At 33.8% G+C, this 27,431-nt stretch overlaps 2 protein-coding genes across 4 annotated transcripts in view; one reads left to right on the top strand and one right to left on the bottom strand.

Moving 5' to 3' along the window:
* The window catches only part of GALK2 (galactokinase 2), a 106,417-nt gene extending 105,182 nt beyond the window's left edge, over positions 1-1,235 (bottom strand). Inside the window, exon 1 of one of the 2 annotated variants that reach the window (XM_074366095.1) lies at positions 1,005-1,235. In XM_074366095.1, the coding sequence (XP_074222196.1) occupies positions 1,005-1,024 (20 nt within the window). In that variant the 5' untranslated portion in view covers positions 1,025-1,235. The remainder of the gene's footprint in view (positions 1-1,004) is intronic. The other variant, XM_010965290.3, reaches the window with a different exon arrangement.
* Positions 1,236-1,352: 117 nt separating this feature from the next.
* Positions 1,353-27,431, top strand: COPS2 (COP9 signalosome subunit 2). Of its 2 annotated transcripts, none has more exons than XM_010965285.3 (13): positions 1,353-1,508; positions 13,019-13,132; positions 13,805-13,882; positions 16,174-16,299; positions 18,409-18,498; positions 18,622-18,699; positions 20,229-20,403; positions 20,899-21,077; positions 21,194-21,246; positions 23,935-24,032; positions 25,393-25,475; positions 25,986-26,044; positions 26,681-27,431. In XM_010965285.3, exons 1-13 carry the CDS (start codon positions 1,455-1,457, stop codon positions 26,823-26,825), a joined length of 1,332 nt encoding a protein of 443 aa, XP_010963587.1. In that variant the 5' UTR covers positions 1,353-1,454; the 3' UTR covers positions 26,826-27,431. The 2 variants fall into 2 exon arrangements, with proteins under 2 accessions (XP_010963587.1, XP_010963586.1); XM_010965284.3 differs by having other exon boundaries at positions 18,388-18,498.

The raw sequence follows: 27,431 nt of genomic DNA, 5'->3' as shown, positions 1-27,431 counted from the left end.
AGATAATGGCCTTCATTTTAGGAAATACACATAGCTGCATTTAGTGATATGTCAAGATATGTGCATCTTACTTTCAATTACTTCTGGAAATACTTACACATACAAATACGGCTGACAGTGTGTATACACGTGTTCACTGGCCTAATTCTTTCAATTTTTCTGTATGTTTGAAATTTCTCATAATAAAATGTTGGGAGGAAAAGACTACTTAAGGAGATACTGTTTTAGGTAGACAGTATTATTGTTATAAATATGACTTTTAAGAAATATGAGCAAAAAAAATGGCAATTCAAATGATTACTAAATGATTACTAAAAAATCCGACCTGTAATTCCCCTTCTTGGACTTTTTCCTAAAAAAATAAATAATAAAGTGAGAAATATATTTGCTCCAGAATTGTTTAAAATAGTGTTATTACTGCAATATTCAAAATGTATATCAATAATAGCACGATTAAGTGTATTTTACGGTACATTGGTACATTCAACCGCGGGATTCTTATGCAACCATTAAAACAATCATTGTCAAGAACATATTGCATAAGTTGTCCTGTGCTGTTATATAACTAGGTGCAAAAAGAATCCGAAATTACATGTGTTATAATTATATAAAATTTGTGGATTCAAATGGACAGAACTGGAAGTCTATATGGAAAATGCTAACTGAAAAGCAGTTTTTCCCCTTCGTTTCATTTTTTTATTTCGAATTCTACTAATGATTTTGTGCAACAATAATGCACTTTTGAAAAAATAGTCGTTAACTGTTACCTTAATTTGGTCCCAAGGGCAATTTATATTTCGTTGAACAACTGAAAAAGACTTTGGGTGCCTCAACTGATTGATGCTTAACTAATTTGGGATATCCACTGAATCGTTTTGCCGACTACAAATATAACAAACATTACGGGTAAATCGTGTTGCTGAAAAGTCTCCAAACATCACAGGAATACCCACCAATATGTGTGGACTAAAAGCACACAGATAATCATGACAGAATAATACTACCTGTCATATAGGACGGGCATGTCAGACTTTTCTTCGCGAAAGGCTGCTGGTCCCAAGCAGCCTCTTACTTTTACCGGAATGAGATGGTTCCAGAGTCCCAGGCAAGGGAGGAGGCTGTTCCCTTGCCCAGGAGGCTGGAGACTGCTCGATGTGAGCGCAAGGTTTCCAGGGCCCTTCAGCTGAGATCCACAGCACTCGACGATTCCCCAGTTGCTAGGTTTAGTTGCTAAGGCACCAATCGACTCGCAGGAAGAGGGTGCGGTGCACTCTCTTTTGGCGTCGTAGCGAATCCGCTGGATATCGAGCACATTTGTTCCGGGAGGAAACATTGTGCTCCCCTAAGAGCGACGGGAAGGCGAGGAGAAGCTGGGAGTGACGCCTCTGAGCCGCGCAGGATTGTGGGAGGAGGTTGTCTCCAATTTCTCCTCCCCCTCCCCCCTCCCAGCCAAGATGTCTGACATGGAGGATGATTTCATGTGCGATGATGAGGAGGACTACGACCTGGTGAGGCGCAGGGGACGGAACTCTGGGGTTGGAGGTGGTTTCTTGCTTTAGGGGCCGGTGCAGGGGTGGCCGCGGCCTCTCCCGGTAGAACATGTGCTCCTTCCAGCCTCTCCCGGTGCAGTGACAGGACGAGTTTACCTCCTCCCCCTTCCCGCACCGGGCCGGGGCCCTGCTTCTCCAGCTTGGGGGAGGGGATGGTAAAGAGGCAGCGAAGGGGGTCCGGAGCTTTGCGCTCCAAGTCCGAGCGCCTCCTCCATTTACAGGGACACCCCTGGCCTCCGGCGGCCGCTTCTTGGTGCCTCTTCCCTCCTTCCTACCGCGCGAGCTGCCTTGGGGACCGTGCAGCGGTCTAGGCCCCGGCTCTGCCCTTTCGGGCCCAGCATTCTCAGCTCTTCTTCACACTTGAACTGAGCGGGTGCGAAATGCCGGAGGAAGGGTCCGAAAACTGGGGCGGGGTGGGGGATGCTTCTACTCCCAGGCCTGACAGAGAAACGCCACTTGTGAGTCGCCTGGAAACATCTTAATTAGTCTTGTGCAGGGTCCGTTTTGGTTTAAGGTAGAGGTGCAGTGGAGAATCGAGAGCAAAGCTGGCTTTAGAAAAGTAGTTCAACTACCTGTTTTGTTTAAAGAGAAAAACCGGAGAGGATATTTTGCTTTTTGTTTGGGTGTTTTAGGCGGGGGGGACATGGTGTACGAGGATTGACCCAATGGCTTTTTTCTTGACTTAGAAATTTCCCAGTATTCAAAGGGGAAAATATCAACAGTGTAGGAATAAACGAATATATGTAGCTGAATGGTAATTTTTAAAGATTCAAGGTTTAATTTATGAACGGATTCACATGTTTTTTAAAAATGCACCAACATTTCAAGTTGATATTTAGAAAAATTTTCTGTGTGGGAACTAAGAAAAATTATCTAGGGACCAAGAATTAGCGTCAGCTTGGCTTTGTTTTCTATTTGGGGGGCGTTTTTGTGCATGGTTCTTGCATATTTTGGTGATACTGCTTTATCGTTAAGTTATGAAATAGATGCTTAAGGAAGGGAAGTCTGACTCAACTTATATTTTAAGTGCCAGAGAGTCTCAAGATACCAATACATCGTTTGAGTTAGTGTAAATCTTCGTATAGTCATTTCCAATTATTCTTTCCACTTTAAAAGAAGGCACATTTGCAAAAGGGAGAGGGCAATACTTGCTATTACCTGAAAGGCATAGCAGGGGTTTTGATAATTCTTTAAAGTAAATGTAGAGTTTTGCTAATAACTATAATTTCTGCCTTACATTTTAGTTTGTGCAAACCAACCAGTTTTAGGCAGTGCCTTAAGTTCATTAAGAATATGTTACTTGTGATACCTTGTGCATTTTTTATTTACTGCATGTTTATTTATATTACAGGTATTTTTTAACTATGGGAGTGTTTCTTTTAACTATGTAGTTTTAGTTTGTGTTTTCTAAATGTTTGTACTTATCTATTTTCTAAGCCATAGTTTTTTGAATACATGACTTATTAGCACTATGATTAACTTGTAGATCATCAGTGAGAATATAATGTGGGAATGGCAGTGAGAATCTTACTGTCCCATGAAGTACTCAGTTCATTTTTGCAAGGATTTTAATTAAACATACATGATTTAACTTGGCTGTGTTTCTCCAGCCTTTGAGGGCCTACACTACATGGAAAATATAAAATTGAACATGTGGTTGTTTTAACTTTTTTTTTTTTAACCAAAAAAATGTAAGATTTTACACTACCATATAATTAAATTAAAGATTTCCCACCAGCATTCTGTTAAATAGTCCTCCCTTCCCTCATATCTCTCTTACATGGATATCATATTAATTTATTTTTTACTTCCTTAGTTATTTCCTTAAGCCACTCTCTGTTAAAAAAAAAAAAAAAAAGATTGAGGGCTAATTGCCATTTCATGCTTGCATGTTGCCAAAAGAGAAGTTGGGTTTTTCTTTTTTTAATAGTTATTTGCTTGAGTTTTGTTTGATTGTTTCTTAGGACTTAAAGAGTCAACAGAATTACTGCTTTAGGGAAATTTTTTTAAATTAAAAAATGTAGTATTTTTTAGAAAATTTCCATAACCTCATTTTAGTCAAAATGTTGTTAGCAAGAGCCATTGAGGTATATTCAACATCTTTTATAAGTTGTCTGCTGATAAACTACAGATATTCAGCATCTTCTGTAAGTTGTCTGTTGATAAACTTTAGTATTCTGTATCACTTGTTGTTGACCAATCTAGTAGAAATAGGTAGTTAGGATACCACAGGAAAAAGTAAAAATCTGTTTCTAAAACTATATCATTTTTATCCAAAAAAGTAAATAATGATTTGTGCCTAAGAGCTAAAAGAAAAGAGAACTAAACTGTTACAAAAATAAAAAGAAGAAGAAGAAGAAGAAACAAATGTGAAATTAAATCAGTATGCTTGACCTCTTATTTCTGAGATCTTTTTGATTTTTATTAGAGGCAAAGCAGGCATTTTCTAAGCATAGGAATTTAGATAGCAGTGAATGGAGAAGTCGGAGATGGTATTGGTAAATGTCTTAATACAATGCTAATTTTACAGATTTGTATACTAATGGTGTTCATAATAATAATAATAATAACTGTAGTACCATTCATTAAGTTAATGATGGTTATCTGTATTGTAATTCCACAGTTCAGACATTCTAGCATGAAGTTGATTAGTACTTACAATAATTTTTTAGAAAGGATTTAAGACAGACTGACTTCATACCAAAAATTATTTTAAGCAGTTCTTGTTATAGGTAGGACATTGTATTATAAGGGAAAAAATTGTTGAAAAGGTAGACTAATTCTACTTGGTTAAATATATTACAAAACTGTGAGCATCATTATATTCACTGAGTCAAGCTTATAGCTGTGATTAGTGAGTGAATGTTTACTAGCATTGTTATTCTTGTCTTAATAGACATTTTAATGCCCTAGAAATTTACTTCTTTTTTGTCTACTTTTCAGAGGGAGAGAAAAGAGTCTGAGCTGCAGGATATCTTACAGAATCTTGTATTTATCACGTTTAAAAGATCAGACAAATGATGATTTGAACTTCAGTTTCTTATATTACAAAGAACCTTAAAGCATGGTTTAGCCGATTAAAACACTAACTTCTATTTTTTTTAAAGATTTTTGAATTGATGTGAATAGAATATATGCTCTCATTTGAAAAAGAAGTAGTAGATTAATATAAGACAAGGGCCAAAAAAAATAGCTTTAGGGATTTGTGTGTTTAATATTAAAGCTCTCACCAGTCATTCATTGTGCATATAAAGAGCTTGGAGGTTATAGGTTTTTTTATTCTGAGACTGTTGTTTCAGTCACTTACTGCTTGACAAACAAAATGTTGGGGATCTTTAAGAATAGATTTTCAAATAATATACTTTTTATGGTCACAGCCATTGTTTTCTATGTTGTATGCACATTTGAAATTCTGCATGTAGTCTTCACAAAGATGAAATTTGATTATACAGTTGGACTTTTAAAAGAAACATGACATTTAATTGTAAATTATTAGAAACAACTGCAAATTATCAATAGTAGGGGAATACTAATACTATTAAGACTAATAAGGTATTATTATAATAAATTATGATGTAACCATGTGATGGAATATTATGTCAGCTTTTTAAGAAGTGCTTCTAAAGAATATTCAGTGATACGGAAAACTTGATAAATTGTATTAGTCAGGACTCTTGGATATAAGGGATAGGAATACATGTCAAACTAGCTTAAAGAGCATGTATTGGCTCACAACACCAGGAAGTGTAAATATGGCTGGATTCATGGCTCAGATAACGATGCTGGGTCTTTTTTTGTTCCATCTCTCTTCTTGGGCTATTTTCCTCATTGTATTGGCTTAATTGCCTTCACATTATATCACAAGATGTGATGTGGTATGTTCCTAGTATTAATAACCCCAAACGCAAAAGGATCTCTCTTGCTAGCTCTAGCAGGGAAACCCTAGGAAGAATTTTTATTGACTCACCTCACTGAACCATTCACTTACTGTAGAGAGGGAGGATAGGTTGCTTGCCCTCCTCTATGGGAGGAACACTATGATTGAAAACCCTCACCCAGAAGAGGAGTCAATCAGTGCTGTGCAGGTAGTGAACACAGATCCACTATAAATATATGATCCATATTATGATTTTATTGGGTGGGAATAAAATTTGTTTATTTTGCTGGGTGGGAAAAATATAGAAAAATGTCTGGAAAATATGAAAAGTGTCAGGGAAATTAAAATGTGTTTATTTCTTGCAAACTTTTCACAGTGAACCTACCTTACTTTCATTCCCGAGGGGAAGAGGGCAGATTACAGGGTACAAACGATGCACAGAAATATTACTTTGATCTTGGAAAACCAAACAGTGATTTTTGTCATTGCTCAAAATTTTTTAGAGTTCTTACAAAATTATCTTCAGAATCAGAAGCATCTAGCTTTTTAAAATAGATACACATGCACATGGTTCAAAACATGAAATGTTAAAATAAAATTTCCTTTTCATTTTTGTTGCCCAGTTCCATTCCTCCCCATGGGTAACCAAATACACACTTTATCCCCCTCACTTTTTTCTTAACTAAGATACAGCATGTTATGTATATTGTTCTACACTTTGTTTTTAAATTTATCTCAGAGATTATTCCATACAAGTATGCAGAGAGCTCACTTATTTCTTTTTATAGCTGCATTGATTTTGTTGATGTACCATACTGTATTGCTAAGAATTTGGCTTGTTTTCTTTTGCTGTTATAAACAGTATGTAGCCTTTTTTTTTTTTTTAGCTTCAGCTGTAGCCAGGTTTTCTCCATTTTTGTAGGTGTCAAAAATTGAGTCAGGTTGGATAAATAAGTTGGACTTTAAAAATGAATGATACTGTTTTAGGTTAGAAACATCTAACTAATAAAGTTACTTCTCTTAAGAGTTTCAAAAGCATTATTTAATAATCCATGTCAGTATAATTGAAATAATTTACCACCTCTTAAAGTTACAACTTTAAAGAAAAATATTAGTTTGGAATACAAGTTTTGGTGTATTTTCCAAAAGGCCTGTTGCATTACCTCATAAGTGTACCCTGTATAATGAAATTAGAGAGGTTCAAACAAGAATAACTAAAGATAAGGATATGGTAAATAATGGGAAACAGCTCTTACGTGCTAAGAATAAGATAAATTTAAGGCTTTTCACCCCTAATGTGAAATCTGTAAACTGTGTATTCAATAGAGTAAATTCGTACCTGTATACTATATTCCAAAATAAACACATGGACCTCAGTGAGAATTAGAGATTTCTGTAGGATTCAACCCCCATAATTGACAATAGAGGAATTAAAGCATCCCATGTGAGTGATTTACCTAAATTTACACAAGTTAGTTGGAGAGTCAAAACTAGAGCCCAAGTCTGATGACTTTTATGATGTCTCTTTGAAAATTTAATTTGAAGACTCATAGTTTAGGACAGATAAAATAATGTTATTATTTACAGCATAGACAAATTAAGACCTATTAGCTTAAGTGAAATTTTTTAAAGTTTGGGTAACTTTATGAATGGCTAAACTACAAATAGCCACCTAAGATTTGGATTATATCTAGTCCTTAAGAATCATGAGACTTTACCCTTTACTGCTGTATGCCCAGCATCTAGGACAGCTGTCTAGACATGATCAAGACTTGGGAAGCATTGTTAATGGTGAGTCTTACTTCCCTAGAGCACATTTCTTAAGATCTCTGTTCTTAAGAGACACAGGAATAAGTGGATGAACTATGGAACTGACACTCTTCAGCAGTGGCTATTTTCTAACAGAGTCAAAATTGCTCCTACCTGTTGTGTGTTCTGTTATTTTGGAACATTTTCCCACTTTTCATTTCAATTAAGCAAACACTTATTGAGTATATTGTAATATACCAGGCTCTGGGGATACCAAGATGAGTAAAACAAATTTCCTGCTTTTGAGATGCTCATGGTAGGGTACGTGAGGGGAGATGGGAAAAACATACACACAGGCCTCTATGTTAGAGACGTGCATGTCATATAGAAGCATGCCTAAGGAGAAAATTTATTTTGCTAAGAGGAGTTGGAAAAAGAATCACAAGGTAAGCCTTGATGAAAACTTTTCCCAGGAGTGTTAGGGCTGGGGAGTGTTATAGGAAAAAAGTAGGAAGTTTGTGATAGGGAAGTTTGTTTAAAATCCCTAGCAGAGAGGACAGTTAATGCCAAAGCAGAGATTTTAAAGTGTGTGACATATTTGGGGAAGGGAGAAGAGATTTGGGTAGCGTGGATGGGTAACAAATTGCTTTGGGGAGACGTCAGGACATGACTTATACAAGCGGTTGGAACTATTATGAACTTTAGTGAGGTTTTTTGTTTGTTTGTTTGTTTTTAGTCCCTTTAACAGTGTTCTAGTGCTTGCCTCTTTTTTCATATATTGCTTAAAATTCTTTGTTTTTTAAAAGCATTCTTAATACGTTGGTTAAAATTTCAGTTTCTCTTCTAAGACCATTTTATTCATGCTTTTATAAATTATAGCTGTCTCCTTTTCATTTGACATAAGGGAATTTAGGTTATCAATATTTATTTAATCCTTTTCCTATATTCCCTATTTTGACTAAAGACACTGTGTATAACTAAGTCAGCAGTAGTCCTTAGAGATGATTTTTTGCCCTTTCTTGTGCCCATATGGTGTGTCATTTTTATTTCACATCCTTAACATCACCTTTATTTATTCTGTCCTCTTCCTTTTCTCCCTGTTCTACTGTTTAGAATCAGGCTTCCATCAAGTCTTCGCCAGACTGTTTTAAGAGTGTCCAGTAGGATATTTCATTGCTACCGGAGTGTTCTTCTTAAAGCACGATTCTCATTATTTCTCTATAAAACCTTTTAGTGGATCTCCATTTGATCTAAACTCCTAGCTAGATTGTATAGACCTGTTCCTCTCTCTGATACCTGTTTATCTCTCATCAACTCTACATGCATCCTGTGCTTCAGTTCAGTCAAACTTGATGGTTCTTCCAAATATGCAGTGCCATTTTAAGCTTCCATGCTTTTGCACATGTTGTTTTGTTTCCAGTGCCTTTCCTCCTCCCTGGCAACTTCTGTTCATACTTTCAGACCTGGTTCAGGTAACTTTGCCTTCCTCTAACTCATTCAAGAGTTGTTGAGTACTCCTTTTCTGAGCTGCCCCTGTACCTAGTATGTGTCTCTGTTACTGGTTTTATTGTGTTGTATTGGTGTTTGCATACCTGTCTCTGAATAGCTTGTGGGGAAAGACTTAATTTGCATTTGTTTGAGCAACATTTAATTACTGGTTTAACTAAAGATCATTATCATTGAATATAAATAATAGCTATCTAAACAACAGAATTATTTTAAATTCTTTTTAAATATCTTCAATTTTATAAATTATGCCAGTGTAATAACTGAAGATTAGTTTGCTGTAGTGCACAATTTATATTGATGGTGTGATTCACTGAGCTGCAAATGACAGATTAGTGATGTCACAGAAGCTGGTTTAAGCCATATGAACATAGTTATGCAGATCATAACAAGGGACTGCCTAATTATAAGAAGCCAATCAAGGGGCTGGGAAGGGACAGACTGGGACTTCAAAATGTAGAATAAATAAACAAGATTATACTGTATAGCACAGGGAAATATATACAAGATCTTGTGGTAGCTCACAGCGAAAAACAATGTGACAATGAATATATGTATGTTCATGTATAACTGAAAAATTGTGCTCTACACTGGAATTTGACACAACTTTGTAAAATGACCATAACTCAATAAAAAAAGTTAAAAAAAATTAAAATATTGCTTATGCAATGTAAAAAAAAAAGCCAATCAGTAACGTATCAGTTGTGCCAGTTCTCATATATTTATGTATTTCAGTAGTAACATTTTAAGAATTGAATTGCAGTTATGCAAAAAATATTATGCATTTCATTTCTTAACCCATGTAATATGAAAACTAAAAGAATAGATTCACGAAATGATGAGGACTGGGTTAAGTCTTATCTCAATCATGATTTAGGGGAGTTACACCATCTTGAGTTTGGAAATATCTTTGATCTGGAGCCATTCAGGTCCCAGGAGTTGCAAGTAGTCAGCCGTGTATTGCAGGAGGCATGTAGATATGGTAGGAAATGTAAAGCTTCCTGTCTTCAACAGTGTTATAAACAGTTCAGTTATTTCCAGGTAATTGAAGTTAACCTTTTTAATTCCTAAAGTACTATTTTTGGTTTCTCCCTTTTTGGTAACTCCATGTCCTACTCATGTGTACCTCTCAGTTTCTACTTACCTCTTATATCCTGGCCTAGTTTTTTTCTAATCTGTCAGGGGCTAAGAAACCAAAAATAAGTGGGCTTTGAGTAAGAGTCCAGACTCTCAGATTTGGTGATAGATTAAAAAAGTTTTACTTCCAAGTTCAGGTTTGCACTCTGAAGATTTGAGTTGCAGAAAAGTCATTTTCTGGTTTGGCAAGCTGTTCCTGTATGTTATTGAATAGTTACTAAAGAAGAACTGATTTCCAAAGGTGTAGAGTAGATTTTATAGCTATGATTCTTTACTCCAGGTCTTCCCTGTGAAGGTGACATGTAAGCTGTAATGATGTACAGTGATTAACGGGATGAAGAGAGGTAGAAAGAGAAAGGAATGTCATGTAAAGGTGGGAAACAGTTTAGCCACTTGTGAGGTTAAGGCCAGGATGTCTGCATCAAAGTGACTGTGGGAGAACTTGATAGGAGATACAGCTGGGTGCATAGTCAAGTCGAATTTTGATGATTTTTTAACTTGACTTGAAGAGCAATGGGAAACCACTTTTGAGAAGAGGAATAAGGTAATTTACATTTAATGAAGATTATTCTGGCAAAGGAGAAGGGGAAAAGTGGATGGATTGGGGATTTATGTTCAAAGTAGAACCACTAAGGACTTTTTATGTTCCAGCAGTATGACTGCTTTCAGTTCTTTAGTGACCCCTTGTTATACTGTCTCATGTCTGCTGTTCTCTTTTCCCTTCTCGTTTTGTCTATCAGGCAAACTCCCATTTATCTTTCAAAAATCTAGCTCATAAACCATACTATCACAACATCATTTCATCAATTAATTTAGCTTGTTTATTCTTTATTAATTGCTTTTTTAGTTTGATCAGTTTATTGTAGTCAAACCTAAATTACAGGATCAAGAAGTAAGTGATTATGAAATTCACTCGCTACTCGGAATTTGATCTCATCCCTAAGAGAAGTGTTCCAAAGAATTTTCATATGTTGAACATAACTGATTTCCTGATGTTAAGTCTGTGAGACTGAGTGGCAGTACTTCCCACGAAGTATCGTAATACAAGGAAATACCCTGCAGAGGGCACATATTACAAAGCCACTGAGGTCAGATAAAACTGGTTTTATACCAACATCAAACACCCCCTGCCCATCTACTGGTCATTGGAAAAACTCATCTGTGTTTACATATTTTTGAGCTTTCTCACACAACACTCAATATACCTTTTTGCTTTCATGTGTCTTTATGAGACAATACAGAATTTTTCATAAATATCTCCTAAAACGTTTAACTGTATTTGGACTTAGAAATAGCTCTGTAATACTATTATTGTCTTTTTATGTTTACTTCCAGGCACTAATCCTAATTTGACATAAACTTGCCCTTGTAATGACTTTAGCTGAAGGAAATAATCTTCTCTCCTTCTAAAATAATAATTTTTATTACACTAATCCATATGTATTTTTTAATCCTTATTGTTAAATAGAATATCTTGGAACTATTTTAAACTTACCCTGCTCCACAAAGTAGTAGTTTTACTTCAATTTTTCTTTCTGCTTTATTGTTTCATAACTAGGAACTGAATTTGTGATGAAAAGTCACATAAAACTATATAAATTCATTTTGTTTTACTTGATTTGTTATATGACTGGTTAAAGTACGTTAAAATAACAGCTGTGTTGTAATGTGGAATGCACATAAAGCAAATATTGTTGTTAACATCTAGTTATATTTAACAATAGACTACTCTGCCATATATAGATTACCAGCCTAGGTAGTTAGGCCATGTTAGAATATTGAAATTAAGACATAAGGGGTAGATCATGGAATTAAAGAGGAATAATTAACATTTACATAATAATTAGTTTTTACATTGATTTTTCTTCGGCTCCACAATTAGCAAAAGGTTAACCAGTACAGAATTGGAGGTCATTAACCACTATTTCTTTGCATTTTGCTTTTGTGTTGATTCTGTAGAAATTGTAGTTTTGATCTGAAAGGAAGAAATGATTCTACAATAGTTCCAAGACCCCCAGTGGTTGCCTGAAACCGAGGACAGTACCAAGCCCTATATATGCTATATACATACATACCTGTGATTAAGTTTAATTTATAAATTAGGCACAGTAATAAATTAACAACAATAACTAATAATAAAATAGAACAGTGGTAACAATATACTGTCATAAAGATTATATGAATGTGATCTCTCCTTAATCAACTTCAACTTTGCCAGAAATGTGACAATGACTTCTTCATTGGCAGGTATAGCCTCTCTGGTAATTTTTATCTTTTCAGCCCAAATCTGTTCCTGAATCTGTAACCATCCCTAACTGTCAGTAAATGGCTTAGTGTCACTCATTTCAGGAGACTCCTTGCTGAAGTCTTTATATAGGCTCAGTGCTTTCTAATGTAACCTGCTGTCAGTCAGAATGTGTTTTCTGTTCATGTCCTCTACCTACAAATTTAATGCCTTTTCCATCTTAACTGAGCACTTTTTATACACTGTAGCCATAATTTTTGCAGTTTGAGATGTAACAGAACTAGCAAGAATTTCTTTTTTCTTCACAATTTCATGGATAGAAGGTTTGTTTTTACTGTAGATCTTAGCATCCTTAGCATACATTTTTTTTCCTTCCTTATTAAGTAGAGAACTTACACCTTTTCCATTAAAGGAATCCCTTTAGGGCCTCTCTTGGGCGTATCTGAATTGGCAGCATCACTACTCTTGAGCTTTGGGGCCACTGTCAGGTTAACTAAGGGTGACTTGAACACAAGTACTGCTACACGGTAATAGTAGATCTGATAACTGAGCCTGACTCGCTAGTGGGATATGCTGGACAAAGGGAAGATTCACAACCAGGGTGGGACAGAGAGAGATGGTGAGGATTTCAGAACGACTCACAATTTAAAACCTATGAATTGTTTATTTCTGGAATTTTCCAGGCCTCAGTTGATGCAGGCAGCTGAAACCACAGAAAATAAAACCGCAGTTAAGGAGGGACTCCTGTGTTCTACTGTCCACTTGATTTTGGCTTTTTCCCTTTGTTATTTAAATAATGGTTTAAATATCAGTGGAATTTTACCAACGTATTTTGCTTGTTAAGAGTGCGGTTTTTCTATCTTAACAGTTTTCACATTTTACAGTACAATCTGTGGGTTTCTTTTTTTTTTTTTTTTTCATTTTTTCATTTTAATATCTCTTTCTAACACACAGGAATACTCTGAAGATAGTAACTCTGAGCCAAATGTGGATTTGGAAAATCAGTACTATAATTCCAAAGCATTAAAAGAAGATGACCCAAAAGCAGCATTAAGCAGTTTCCAAAAGGTTCATGTTTTTCCTCATTGATTGTGTCTTAGTTTACTTTTGTAAGTGAGGTCTTAGATCAAGTAAATTCCAAATGATTTTATCTCAGAAATATGTTTGGATACTTAGTGATAATCCTGTAAAGTAAGTTTGCATATGTTAACATAATGTCAGTTAGCCTGTGTCAAAAGGGCGATCCTTTTGTTTTTTTCTAATCAAGTTATCTATAGAACAGGGCCGTTGTGCTGTAAAGCTAGTGTGGTTCTGTAAAGCTAGTGTGGTTCTAGGAGGGAGAGAATTAACATGCTGTTCAATAGATATTATCCCTGCAATCGTGTTCCTTTTTTTGGTGATAAATTGCACAAGTATAATTTCATTATTAAGTATTGTGATTTCTTTACTACCGATAGACTTCTGGGTTATTACCAGCAGATTATTGACTGTATAATAATCAAGAAGTAGTTCTTATTTAATCTTTTGATGAAGGAACTTCAAAATAAGCTCACTTATCCTTAAACTTTTTAAGACTGGTTTCTTTTTTTAAGCCTTTTTAAAACAGCATTGAGAAATGGAGTTCTTGGGGCAATGTTTTTCATACATATGTAAAATTAACTTACAGCTTAGACATTGGATGTCATTAGAAAATAACATAACATTATTAAGTTATATTAAAATTGTCTTCTTTTTTTAAAGGTTTTGGAACTTGAAGGTGAAAAAGGAGAATGGGGGTTTAAAGCACTGAAACAAATGATTAAGATTAACTTCAAGTTGGTAAGATTTGTTTTTAGGAGAATTAAACTGATAATGAAATTCTGTAGTTAAAAACCTTATAGCAAAAAATTGCAATTATATCTACTTCTCTAAGATAATTCTGTTGATATTTTTCCATATTTAGCCTAACTTTTCATTTGTGACTATAGTAATGCTAAATTTTAAAAATTCTGCATAGGATACAAAGTTTTCTGCTTAAGAAAACTTATCTTTTAGATATATGGACAGTATTTGGCTGCATTACTAATAGAGTGGCTTTTTTACAAACTATTGGTGTTTGTTTAGGAGTTTTGAAATACTATTTTTTATTACAAAGAGTTTCTCTTCCACTGATTAGGGCCAAAACCTTAGAATTATTCATGGCTCCTCTCTCTCTTCTCTCTTCGCAAATAATCCATTGGTAAATCCAGATGGCTTTATATATCTACAGAATACATTTAAATTTTATGATTTAGAGGGCTGTGGAAGTATCAGGTATCTCAGGGATGGAGATTTTGATTGAATAATTATGGTGACGTTAGGGCCCAGTGTTCAACTCCTAAGTTTCTGTGATTTGAAATAATACCAAGAGACCCTATAAAAATCTGCTACCCTAACATATTAGCAGTGGTTTAATTTTTGAGACCATTTAAGCGTATGGTACTTGTAAGGTTTGGTTTTTTTCATTTTACCTTGAACCAATATGGTAAGCAAGTAAGGGAAAGGATTATTTGTATTTTGTGTTATTTTGCCTGCTTTTCTTCTATTTGCTTTAGTAGCATCTCTGAATAAGTTGTGGTTTACAGAGTAACTTCAGCTTCCATCCCTGCCCTCCTTGTGTTCAACTGGATTCAGAGTAGGGCTCATGTTGCTGTGTAGTGGTTTTGGGCAGTAAAAAGTTGGAAGGGTTTGATATCAACTGCTCTGTGTGTTCACCACTGCGTATAGACCCAATTTATCTATAATCATCCCTCAATCTTTAATTACAGTAAAATGATTTATTTTTTAAATTAGCTTTAAAGTTATTATAGCATAAGGAAACGGAAATGTATTAAAACTAACTTTTTGCTAAAATCATATTTCAGTATCAGTATATAATCTCAAGGTTGGAACAGTCATATTTCTGATTTCCCTTTTGCCAGGAGATAGGTTCTGACACTTGGATTTTAGCAGCTGGCTAAGAGAATGTTACCTATTACTTACCCCAGCGTGGTCCTGGCATACTTGGAAACAAAAGTAGTTTAATATATATTGCTAACGCTTTTCCCGTTGTTCTATCCATTTTTCTCTGACCTACCTCTAATACTGTTTTCTTTTTTGTAATTCACTTCTTGCTTAGAAGGTTTCAGGGAGTCTTCTTATGTTTCCTTTTCTTGTTCCTCATGCTATACCAGGGCGGAACATAGTCATAAGCAAAAAAAATTACACTATCGTTAATTTATTCTTTGCCCTAATAAATACACATGTTCTGTTAGTCAAGATACAAAGCATTATATCTGTTATTGCTCCATCTCCATGATAAAAGTAGAATAGAACACAGTAAAAGAAGGGTTTAACAGCACTTGGAGATCGTGGGCACTATGGATGCAGGTTATAAGGTTAGACTCATAAGTTGACTTACATGGTTTGCTTAAGGGGTGATAGACCCTCTGCTAAAATATTTTTTAAGTTCTGGAAATTTCGCTAGTCCTTTATTTCCTCAGATCTTTCATATTTCCTGAAATAACTACAGTAATGCAGATAGTTCTGCAAGGAATAGCAGTAGCAGTTAAGTCTACTGTGAAGTAGAGCCTTAGGTGGGAGGACTTCTCTGGATAGTGTGATGAGTACTTGGCCTTGAAGAGATTCTTTCACTTCACATTTTAATATAAGAGCCTGCCAATAATATGGAGAAAAGAAACACGTAACTGTCGTTAGACAGCTTCCTGATATAGGGGTAAATTTTCAGGAGAGAATATTTGAAAAGTTGGACTTATTTTCTATCTTTGGATCTATGAATATTTTATTCGTTTTTATGATTTAAATAAATGCATTTGTGTGAAGTGAGGAACAATACCTGAAATTTGAAAAATCTGTAAGTTGTACTTTTTCAGAGGCTAACTCCATAAATTTGGTTCATATATCTAAGTAATATAGTAATTTCAAATTTAAACTAAAACATCTATAGTGTTTCTGTCATATATAGTTTATCTATTATTGAAAAACTATTATTTTTCTATTAGGTAGTAATAGGTACTATAATCTTAATCATATGTACAAATCTTAATACATAAATAGTGTACCTAGTAATGTGTTTTTTTTCCCCCTCACAGACAAACTTTCCAGAAATGATGAACAGATATAAACAACTATTGACCTACATTCGGAGTGCGGTCACAAGAAATTATTCTGAAAAATCCATTAATTCTATTCTTGATTATATCTCCACTTCTAAACAGGTTAGATTCTGTTTTTTCCTCTTGGTACTTAGCAGTGTGTTTATTCTTTATACTAAGACTTTGTTCTTTTTTTTTTTTTTAAGGCCTATAGAGTTTCTATTTACGCAGTTAGGCTAGTTTTTATTTTTAGTGTGCTTTTAAAATAATGTATACCATTTTCTTTTGGGGGAAGAGTGGGGAGGTAATTTGGTTTGTTTGTTTTTTTTGTTTTTGTTTTTTTTTTTTATTTTTTTTATTTTTAAATTTTTAATGGAGGTACTGGGGATTGAACCCAGGACTTGGGTGCACGCTAAACATACACTCTGTCACTGAGCTATACCTTCCCCTCACTATTTTCTTGATTACAGTGCTAATTATATAATATTATAATAACCCAGCTTAATTGCTTTAAAAATATCTTTAGATACTAACACAGTCTGCATACAACTTTTGCAAGCCTGTATTAGACTCCCATCCAGTTACTCCCATCACAGTTGCTTCTAATAAACTCTATCAACACTTTAACTAGCTATTCTGAGCTAGTAAATACTCACAGGTGAGTCATAGATGATTTGTGTGGATTTGATTAAAGAGCCTTGGGAGGAGAACCTGTACTCATATCAGTTAGTAATTGGCATTACTCATTAAGTGTTCAATAAATGCTTTTCCAAAGAGTAGGTGGATGATGGCTGATGAAAGGAAGTGCTGATGATGAAGAAACTACAGTGGGCAATGGGGAATGATAGTACTTCCATTATTCTAGTTTTTAGGAAAAGCAGTGATGATTTTATTGCTAAGATAATTTTTAATTGGATTGTTTGTTCATATTCTTTTTAACATAGTTCTAAGTTTCCGCTTTCTTACACTATATTTGAGCACAAAAAGTATTTTCTATATCGTTTAGCATTTCTTGGAACACTTGGTACTTTTTGTACTCAAAATTTAAAAATGTTCATCTCAGAATGAGCCTCTTTTGTTCTGTCTTTTCTACTAGATGTCATTTTTTTTTTGAGGCAGTTTGTTTTTACTCTTTATAGCTAAGATATATGTAATGGAAATAGAGGAAGATAAACTTATTTGTTAGAACATTAGCACTTAATAGTACTAATCCCAGAGTTCTTACCAGGGGGCTTTTCTTAAGTGGAAAATGTTTTCTGGGTTTTACAAACATGTGTCATCAAACATTTTTTTGTCCATTATTTATAAATGTTATAGATGTTGGTCAGGGGGAAATTAATTTTGAAACTTTAAGATTGTGTGATGCTTCTTGCTATTATATGTAAGCTTTTTGTCTTTCAAAAGTAAGTATAGATGTTGGCTGGGCAGCACTTGACTTACTCACTGTGCCATCGGCAGTTAGGAATAAATAGGCAGCCTTTTCTGAAAATAACAAGCTTCCTGTTCTCATGGCCCTCTTACCTCTTAATCCTGTTAAGTAAAGACCTAGAGAATCAGGTATTCAAACAAAGGCAAATCCAGAAGTAGGGAGAGGGGGACAGGGGAGCTTATAATGCAAAACAAATAGCAATTTCCATAAAAAGCACACTCAGATGGGTGAGCTGATGGTGTTAGACACAGCTAAAATTGTGCTAGACTTTTCCCTTCACTCAACTCCAACAGTTTGCCAGTAACTTAAAAGCTTGTAGTGCATTTAATTGATTAGTCACATTTACAGAAGAATTTTTGAGGGAAGAGGCTTTTTCTTTGTTTCTTTAGCAACTTGCTTAGTGTTTGCTACATAGTAGGTACCAATTAAGAGTTGAGTGAATAAGATATACCCTCTTAATAACAGTACATCTAGTTCTATGTGCATGTCGTTTACTTCTCTTAATATAGAATGAGTTACTAGATTGGAAGGGACAAACCTGTGCTATTAGAGCATTAGACATTTTCTGGGTTTTAATTTTTTTTAATCGCATAAAAATGTCTTGGCACTTTTTATAAATTTGGTCTGTACTTTGCTAAGATTTTGTTAATTTTGTGGACTGTCACAGACATTCAATAAGATACAGGTAGTGTATCTTATGTATATTAAAGTTCAAAGATGCACTTTTAGTTTGCTCAAATTAACTTTATTAACAGGTACAAATTTGCTGTTTACAATTATAGAATTCTGATTTTTTATGTCAGATGGATTTACTGCAGGAATTCTATGAAACAACACTGGAAGCTTTGAAAGATGCTAAGAATGACAGACTGTGGTTTAAGACAAACACAAAGGTAACAATTGCAATTACTCTTTTTTTCTTTTGAAAAGTGGGCGGATATCCTTGATAAACTCTCCTAAAGATGCTCCTGTTGAAATCTTTTGATTTTAATAAGTTTAATTTTTTTTTTTTACAGCTGGGGAAATTATACTTAGAACGAGAGGAATATGGAAAGCTTCAAAAAATTTTACGCCAGTTACATCAGTCTTGCCAGGTAGCATTCCTTTATTTGTTCTTAATATTTTTTCAGAAAATAAAATTATATTTGAATCATTACTTAGGGATGTTTTTGTTCAAGCATCATCCCAAAAGTAAAATTTGGGAAATAAGTTACCAAAAAGCTAATTTTTTCTATGTTTCTTATGTTTCTTCCTCTTTTAATCCTTATTTCAGTCCTTAGTGTAGAATAAGGCACAGGTATCATTAAAGGAACAGAGCGGTCATTAGTACTAAGAATAAGCATTTCATGTTTAGTTTTGCACCCTATGAAAATTGGAAAGGAGATTGTAGACATGTCCTAAATATACCATATTTTCTGCTTTTCATGTATAAGTCCTCTATAACAACACTGTCCAGTAGGACTTCATATGATGCTAGAAACATTATGTATCTGTGCTCTCCAGCATGGTAGCATCAGCTACATGTCATCAAGCACTTGAAATGTGGCTAGTACAATGAGGGTACTAGTTTTTTATCTAATTGAATTTAAATTGTACAGCTACATGGTCTGAACAGTGTACCTCTATAACTTTCTAAATGTGAGCTATAATTTTATGTTTCCTTTTTTGTCTTGATCAATAAGTTATTTGATACTAGTTATATATTGTGTAGAAATACTGTTTTAAAGTATGTTTAAGCTCTTTCTATGCAATGTATAATTAAAATAATTTTATATGTTGTTTCTGTGAATGGAGGAAAAGTTGATCGGGAAAGTGTTCTAAATAACCACATATTTTCATTTAATAGTTTTACTTTTTTTTTAGTTTTTAAAAATAGAAAATATTTGTATTTTATATTAGTTTTGCTTTATAAAGCATATCAGTCATTTATGAATTGTTTCTTATCTACACATTCTTAAGGAAAGCCTAACCTGATATATAAACAGCTGTGTGTTCAGTTCCACATGAAATGGAAAGGATAGAGAACCCATTTCTGAATGGAAGAGAGTCTTTCAGTGTAAACATACAGAATGTGAAAAAGTCCTCTGGAGAAGTTTTTGCTCGGTTTATTTCAGAACAAAAGGAAAATGCTGTCTGGATTGTAAATAGCATTATAGCAGAGATGCATAATAATCTGGATGTGCAGATTGTCTTGCATATAGTATTTTTTCTCTGGTTGTGACTCATTTGTGAATAACTAAACAAGTTTTAAGTTAGAAGACCGAACAATAAATTTTGGCTTTGTATATGTCAGTTCTTGATGTTTATAATTATCTGACTGTTAACCATATTCTGTTTTCGTGGGCTCTTGGTCATCTTTCAAAGTTGACCACAAATATTACCACCTTTACATTGAAAAACTACCTCTGGCCACTTTTTCCTTGTTGAATAACTAGAAAGTGTAGAGGATGTGTGGGTTCCTTTTTGACCATGAAAGGTCATGTTCTTAATAATCTAGATCCCAAATGAAATTTGTAGTGCATTTTTCCACAGAGGTTCTCAGGCTAACACAAATAAAAATCACTAGGTTGGCTCTGAATTCTAACTCAGTACCTAAATAACTGTTCATTATTTCCTTTCCTAGACTGATGATGGAGAGGATGACCTGAAAAAAGGTACACAGTTATTAGAAATATATGCTTTGGAAATTCAAATGTACACAGCACAGAAAAATAACAAAAAACTTAAAGCACTGTACGAACAGTCACTTCACATCAAGTCTGCCATCCCTCATCCACTGATCATGGGAGTCATCAGAGGCAAGTTTGGTTTGGAGAGGGTGGGCAGTGTCATGGGAAAATATCAAGGTGTCCTTGCATACGACTGAATGACTCTGAAGGTTTCTGTTTTGGTGAAAATAAATGACAAAGTAGTGAAATCAGTGAAATTATATAGTCTTAAAAGTTAGGATGACTTTTTTTTGTGTGTTAAGTTTATATCAGTAAAGATATTAACAGAAAATTCACCATCAGAAGTTCTATTCTTGAATTGTAATGATATGTATAAAATTACTTTCTTCTTCAACTGAGAATAAAGATTTGCAAATGCTTGTTTGGCTGATGTTTAATGAAGAGCTTGCTTTTTAATATTAAAGCATGTGCCCTTTACACACTTGAGGGGCTAGTACAGTTAGGTTATAGAATTAAAAGATTGGAAGCCACTGGAATAGTTTTCATTTGATTTTTATAAAGTGGTCAATCATGTTACTACAAAACTAAAAAAGTCATCTTTTCTCCTATTTTAATTCTTTACAGAATGTGGTGGTAAAATGCACTTGAGAGAAGGCGAATTTGAAAAGGCACACACTGATTTTTTTGAAGCCTTCAAGAATTATGATGAATCAGGAAGTCCAAGACGAACCACTTGCTTAAAATATTTGGTCTTAGCAAATATGCTAATGAAATCGGGAATAAATCCATTTGATTCACAGGAGGTATGTGTGTGCTCTGATTATACATTTCTGTCATCTATCTCGTATGTAAATAAATATTATTCTTTCTTTGTATGTATACGTAATTAATTCTTCTTCTTTCTTTAAACTATGTTTAGGCCAAACCTTACAAAAATGATCCAGAAATTCTAGCAATGACAAATTTAGTAAGGTAAGATTTTATATTTCAGTTAAGGTAAATTTCCTTAAAGCAGTGAATGAAGGGGAATGAGAGGAGAGAAGTTTTCAGAAGTCAGTTAATACTCAGCCTTTGCTCTTTTGTATTTTGCCTTGAAGTATACCAAAATTTGTGAAATTTTTGAAATCATTAATATACTGTTTTGTTAGTCACAAGATTTTATAAGTATTCAATCCGTGTTTGTGTGTTTTCACACATGGGTGCACACACTGTTTTTCAGTAGAAAACTATAGAGGTTTTAAAACAATTTCACAATGTTACAGTTCCTACCTGTCTTAATCCAAAATGAAATTTTGAATTGATTCATGTAAGTCAAGAATTTTCAGAGGGGAGAGTATAGCTTGGTGGTAGAGCGAGTGCCTAGCATGCGTGAGGTTCTGAGTTCAATCCCCAGTACCTCCATTAAAAAAATTTAAAAATACAAAAATCTAATTACGTCCTCCCGGCAAAAAAAAAAAAAAGAATTTTCAGTAAGACAATTTCATTTTAAATAAATTTACCTCAGCTAATTTTCTGCATTGAGCAGCAGAGGGATCATATGAGTAAGAAACCCAGATTTATTGTTGGCTTCTATGAAGGAAGATACAACCAATGATGGTTAGCCACCAAAAACCTACCATGATCAATTAATACTAAACAAAATTAAAGAAGATAAAACCAAGCAAAAAGCCTAGATAAAAAAGAAGGCTCTTTTTTGTAAAAGAAATCAATGAGCAAGAAAAATTTTCCTCTGGACCAGGGAATAAATGGAGCTTAGGCTTTAAAGGCTTTCTTTGTAGAAAAAGGTTTCAAGTCCATTGTTTTAAATTGTACAGCTGAGATTGCCAAGACAGGAAGAATGTCATTTCGGGCATGGGCAGGGTTTTCTTCTTTGATTTTTGTGTTTTTTTAAGATATATGTAGATAATTTAGATGACTAGACATTCTCTTAATAGTCTGTTTTTAATTTAAAAGAGTATTGTTAGGCTATAAATTATGAGTCATCTACATATGAATTTTATATACTTGGAAAAAATAGCTCATTTTATGGTATGTTTAAGCTTCTGTGTAAAATGTCATTTACTTTGTTTTGTTTGTGACTTCTATAAGTTACTAGGCTATTTGAAACTCTAATTTTAACTGTAAAAAATAAAAATGATTTTATTTTAAGGGGACTGCAAAAACAAAACTAAAAAATAAGAATGATTTTATTTTAAGGGGACTGCAGAAAAGAAAGATTTCTCCATCTTTATTTCAGACAGTTTATTCTATCTCTATTTGGCCACATTAACTAAGACATGATTTGGTTAGAGATTAACTTCATACTGCATTTAAAAATTGTTTATTAAATGAAATTGCTAAGCAACAATTTAACTTTAAAACCTCTTAAAGAAATATTGAGGGAAGGTTTTGTCCTAGACATTAATACTTTGTTCAAGATAAATTAGTTAAATGCATTAAATGGATTAAAGGACTGATTTATTAGACCTTTAAAAATTAATAGCTATATTTGTATATTTACTATATGTTACTATTTACTCCAGTGAATCCTCTGTATTGGAATTTGGAAACTTATTTATAGGTAAATTTTGATCCAAACAAGTGGACCGCGGTATCCCATCTTTTATGTAAGATTGTTTTTAAGCCACTTAAATAGTGGAAGAATGTCTCTTGGTTAAAACATACATGTGTACAAGTGTTTCACTACTTGAATATATCCTCCTATAGTATATTACAATAATATATTTTGGGTAGGTAAGAAAAGTAATACTTCCTAATTTTATCTTCCTAGTCAGTTGCCAGCAGACTAGAGGAAAATAATTCCTGTTGAAGCACTTGAATCACCTGCCCCTAACATGAAGTTACATTGCGAACCAACAGATGGAAGCACAGCAGAGGGCGTGCAGAATGGCTGATGATATGTCTTACATATAAAGCAGACAGTGGTGCCATGTCCAGAAGGTTGGCCTCTTCCTTCTCAGCACCTTTAGCAACCCCCATAGTGCCTTCAAGAGTAGGTAGCAGACACCTCAGAGAATCATGAACATGAATCAGCCTTTGGCCTTCTGCAGCAATGTCCATCACTCTCTACTTTGTGTGTGTCTCTCATTTGGCACTAATTATCTGCCATCTGTGTGTCTGCTGTGTGGCAGTGGAATTTTAGGGCTAGAGAGACTTGAGAATGAGATGTTCCCTTTAAGAAATCTTGGCAGTTGCTGGTACCTTTCTAGAAGATAAAAATTAGGAAGTTGCATTTGTGAATAACCTTCAGAGAGGATATACTATACTGTCTTACATCCAAACTCCTCCATACGGTAGTATGCATGAAAACCTGGTTTCTTAGGGATGAAATGCACAATTTAACTTGAAAATATCAAGCATTAAACAGTTATTAAACTATTGTCAATTCTTAACAATACTAAGATTTTGAGATTTTAATTAACTATGTATAAAAATATAACTCCAGAAGATTTATTTAATCTTTATAAAACCAAAAGTATTAAAAAGGAAATTCATTTTATTTTCAGAAGGACGCATGTGTGTTTAATTCTGATTTCCATGACAGAAACTATAATTTAGATTTTTGCATATAAAAACTGAGAAACAGGCTCTTTGGATTATCTGATTTAATATATGACTTCTTCGTGTTTGATAAAATTTATGCTTTTCTTTTTCTCTTAGTGCCTATCAGAATAATGACATCACTGAATTTGAAAAGATTCTAAAAACAAATCACAGCAACATCATGGATGATCCTTTCATAAGGGAACACATTGAAGGTACATTCTTTCTGCTAACTGAATTCTGTTACTTTCTTCGCCGTTGTCAAACAGCACTTGTTAATGGAGCTGCATGGAATTAAGCTGTTTTTCTTGTTTATTGCCCAGTATAGAAATGTTTCTAAATGTAAGATATTTCTCTAAATTATAAAGCTGTTTTAAAGAAATCTTTAGTCTATTTCATGTTATTAGTATAATCAAGCTTTTATGTGACATTCATTTCATTTAAGGTAGCTGTTCTTTTTACCTTTTTATTCTAATTTAGATATTATTATATGTTTATTTTTGATGTTTAGATTCAGACTTAATATTGGGAATTTTTTTTTTAAGCTTGTTGTTGTTGTTGTTGTTGTTGTTGTTGTTGAGGGAGATAATCAGAGGGGTTTTTTTGTTTTGTTTTTTTTAATGGAGATACTGGGGACTGAACCCAGGACCTTACTCACGTTAGACATACACCCTACCACTGAGCTATACTCTCCCCCCTTGGGGGATTTATTTTTGAGAGTAAAAGCTTTGAAAACAGCCTGCTACAGAAAATGCTATTAAGATGCTCTACTTTGAAAAGTTAGGCTAACATTGTACCAACAAGCGTATGAGATTTTAGTAAGTTCTGATTAACAAAGACAAAAATCATCCCTCTTAAACCTCCAATGTTCCCACCTGTTCGGGAGCTGTTTGAGGGTTTTTTATAACCATTTGGAACAACTCATTCAAGTACTTAAAATCCAGGTGCATTAAGAAAATCTGAAGAATACTTTGGAAATAATGTTCTTTTTTCCTCTCCTTTCTTTCTGTTTTATTCAACAGACATTTTAAAAGTTCTTATTTGAACTTACACTGATAATGTACTTTGTGGGTATAGAAAAATGTAGAAGCCTTGTGCGTGAATTCCTATCCTTTTTTTTTTTTTTTTTTAAGTCACTTGTACATAAAGAAACTGGGGAAAATTGTAAAACCATGGTATAAACTGTAGTACTCTAGGTTTTGAGAGAACATAAAGTAAAGAATTTGGCTGGTATAAATTAAAGCTTGAAAGATGTTAACTGTAGAGGAAATAATGAGCAGTGAAGTATTATTAAGAAGGCAAGGGAATATTTTAGGTAATGTCACAACATGAGCAAAATCAGGGAGGTGGGAACAAAAAAAAATTATGGGAAAGGCAACCTCCAATCATACTGTGCATCTGTTGAACCCAAAAGTTTTTATAACCAGATACCTATGGCCTTGCCAGACAGAAAGATATATTTTGAGACGATAAATGATATAGTTAATTAATATGATTTAGAAGTACATCGTGGTTCATAAAGTTGTACAAACTATTAAATACAAGTGTTATTTTAACTTTTATCTTTTCTTTCAGAGCTTTTGCGAAACATCAGAACACAAGTGCTCATAAAATTAATTAAGCCTTACACAAGAATACATATTCCTTTTATTTCTAAGGTATGTATATTCATGGATTTTAATATTTATAATTTGTTGTTAAAAATTCAGTCTACCTATCTTCTATTTAAAAGAATGATTCTTGGTGATGTTTTATATTACATTTTTAAAATACAGCCTGATTCAAGGTTTTTACTTTTAATGTGAGTTTTTCTGTTTTCTTGGGATATATTGAATTAAAAGAAAAGAGAAGTAAGGAATCATTAATTTTGTTTTAAAGATTCGTTCACCCTCAGAGAAAATTGTAGAAAAAGGAGTGGCTAAAATAATGTAGCTGATGTAAGGTTAACCTCAACCACAATCAGATTATGGTAGGAATATGTTTTAAAAATAAAGTTAAATTTTGTCACACCTGTGTTCTCAGAAATATTTTGAAGTGATAATGAAATTTCTTTTAAATTTTCCCTTTTAAGTGGTAGAAATGAATTTAAAATCAGAATAATTATTTATATAAAATCATGAAGTCTTTTTAAAAAGTTAATTAGAATTATAATGAGTCTTTTGTCTTAGGAGTTAAACATAGATGTAGCTGATGTGGAGAGCTTGCTGGTGCAGTGCATATTGGATAAGTAAGTACTTGGCTATTTTTTACCACAAAATGTTTAGGACCAAAAAGTTTGAATAATGATGACAAAGGTAGCAGTTGAATTCTTGATTTTTCACAAAAAAGGGTCCTCTTTGATTATGGTGTTCTATTAAGAGGTATATGTGTGTGATGTCTTTTTATAAATGAATGATCATATTAAGCGCATGATCTCTGAAAAAGTTCTAAATGAATTTTCAAAAGGTTTCTGACTCAGTATGTGACCCATATACAGCTAGAGAATTATTTAATGAATAGTATTTTTTTGTTTTTAAGATACGAGGTATGGTATATAGTAGTTTGGAAATTGTATTTTTCTTTTTTTTTTTCTTTTTTTTTCCTGCTTTTTAAAGCTTCACAAATTACATTTGCTCTTGATTGAATGGGTAAGTATATGCCTGTTGGTTCTTCCAGTGAAATTGATGAAAGGTAGCTGAAATATGGTTTATGTCTAAAGTTTGCATAAGGTAATGAAGGTTATAATTAATGCTGAACTCAGCCATTTAGTATAGGAAGGAGTTTTTTCTTTTGCATTCATTTATATTGTGAATATTCATTTTATGAAGTCCAGAAGATATGCTTAGTGAAATGGTTTGTAGACATGTCTCTTATTTATTTCCAGCACTATTCATGGCCGAATTGATCAAGTCAACCAACTCCTTGAATTGGATCATCAGAAGAGGGGTGGTGCCCGATATACTGCACTAGATAAATGGACCAACCAACTAAATTCTCTCAACCAGGCTGTAGTCAGTAAACTGGCTTAACAGAGAACAAGCTTTTACAGACGTACTTAAGGCAACAGAGCAGAGATGTAATCCTTAAAAGAACTGGGAATGGCAAAACTACTGTCGGTTGATGTGTCCTGAAAATTATTGGAGTATGGCAGAAGTGCTTTTTTTGATCAACTGGTTTGTGTTTTGCTGCTGCATTTATCCCAAGAAAAACAGCTTTAATCTCCAGAAGAAAACCAAAATGCCATGGGATTTATGCTGTATTGACATCTTGCCCTAAAACATACAACATCATAGTAATTTGTCATGGGCAACATGACCAGAGAGAAGATTTTTGTCATGATTTTAAATACACTGACACGCTACTGTTGGTTAAATTTAAACATGTTTTACCTGCAGAAATTCTCTCACAAATAACCTGCAATAACTTGAAATGCATACCCTTTTGAACACTTCCTTTTCTCATGTATAAATTAAAATGTTTGCTGCATTTTGCAAAATGTCAATTCTCCAAAAATGTGTCCGTATATTTCTGTACCTGCAGTGTAGTAAAGGTTTAGATGAAACCCCATAATTATAGTGGCATACTGTCACTTAGGTTTCAAGCAGCAAAATAAACAGTGCAGCTCAGAAATTGTA

The sequence above is a fragment of the Camelus bactrianus genome, chromosome 6 (genome assembly GCF_048773025.1).
Source record: "Camelus bactrianus isolate YW-2024 breed Bactrian camel chromosome 6, ASM4877302v1, whole genome shotgun sequence".
NCBI lineage: Eukaryota > Metazoa > Chordata > Mammalia > Artiodactyla > Camelidae > Camelus > Camelus bactrianus.
The sequence above is the reverse complement of the archived record's forward strand: the minus strand, read 5'-3'. Positions and strand labels throughout refer to the sequence as shown.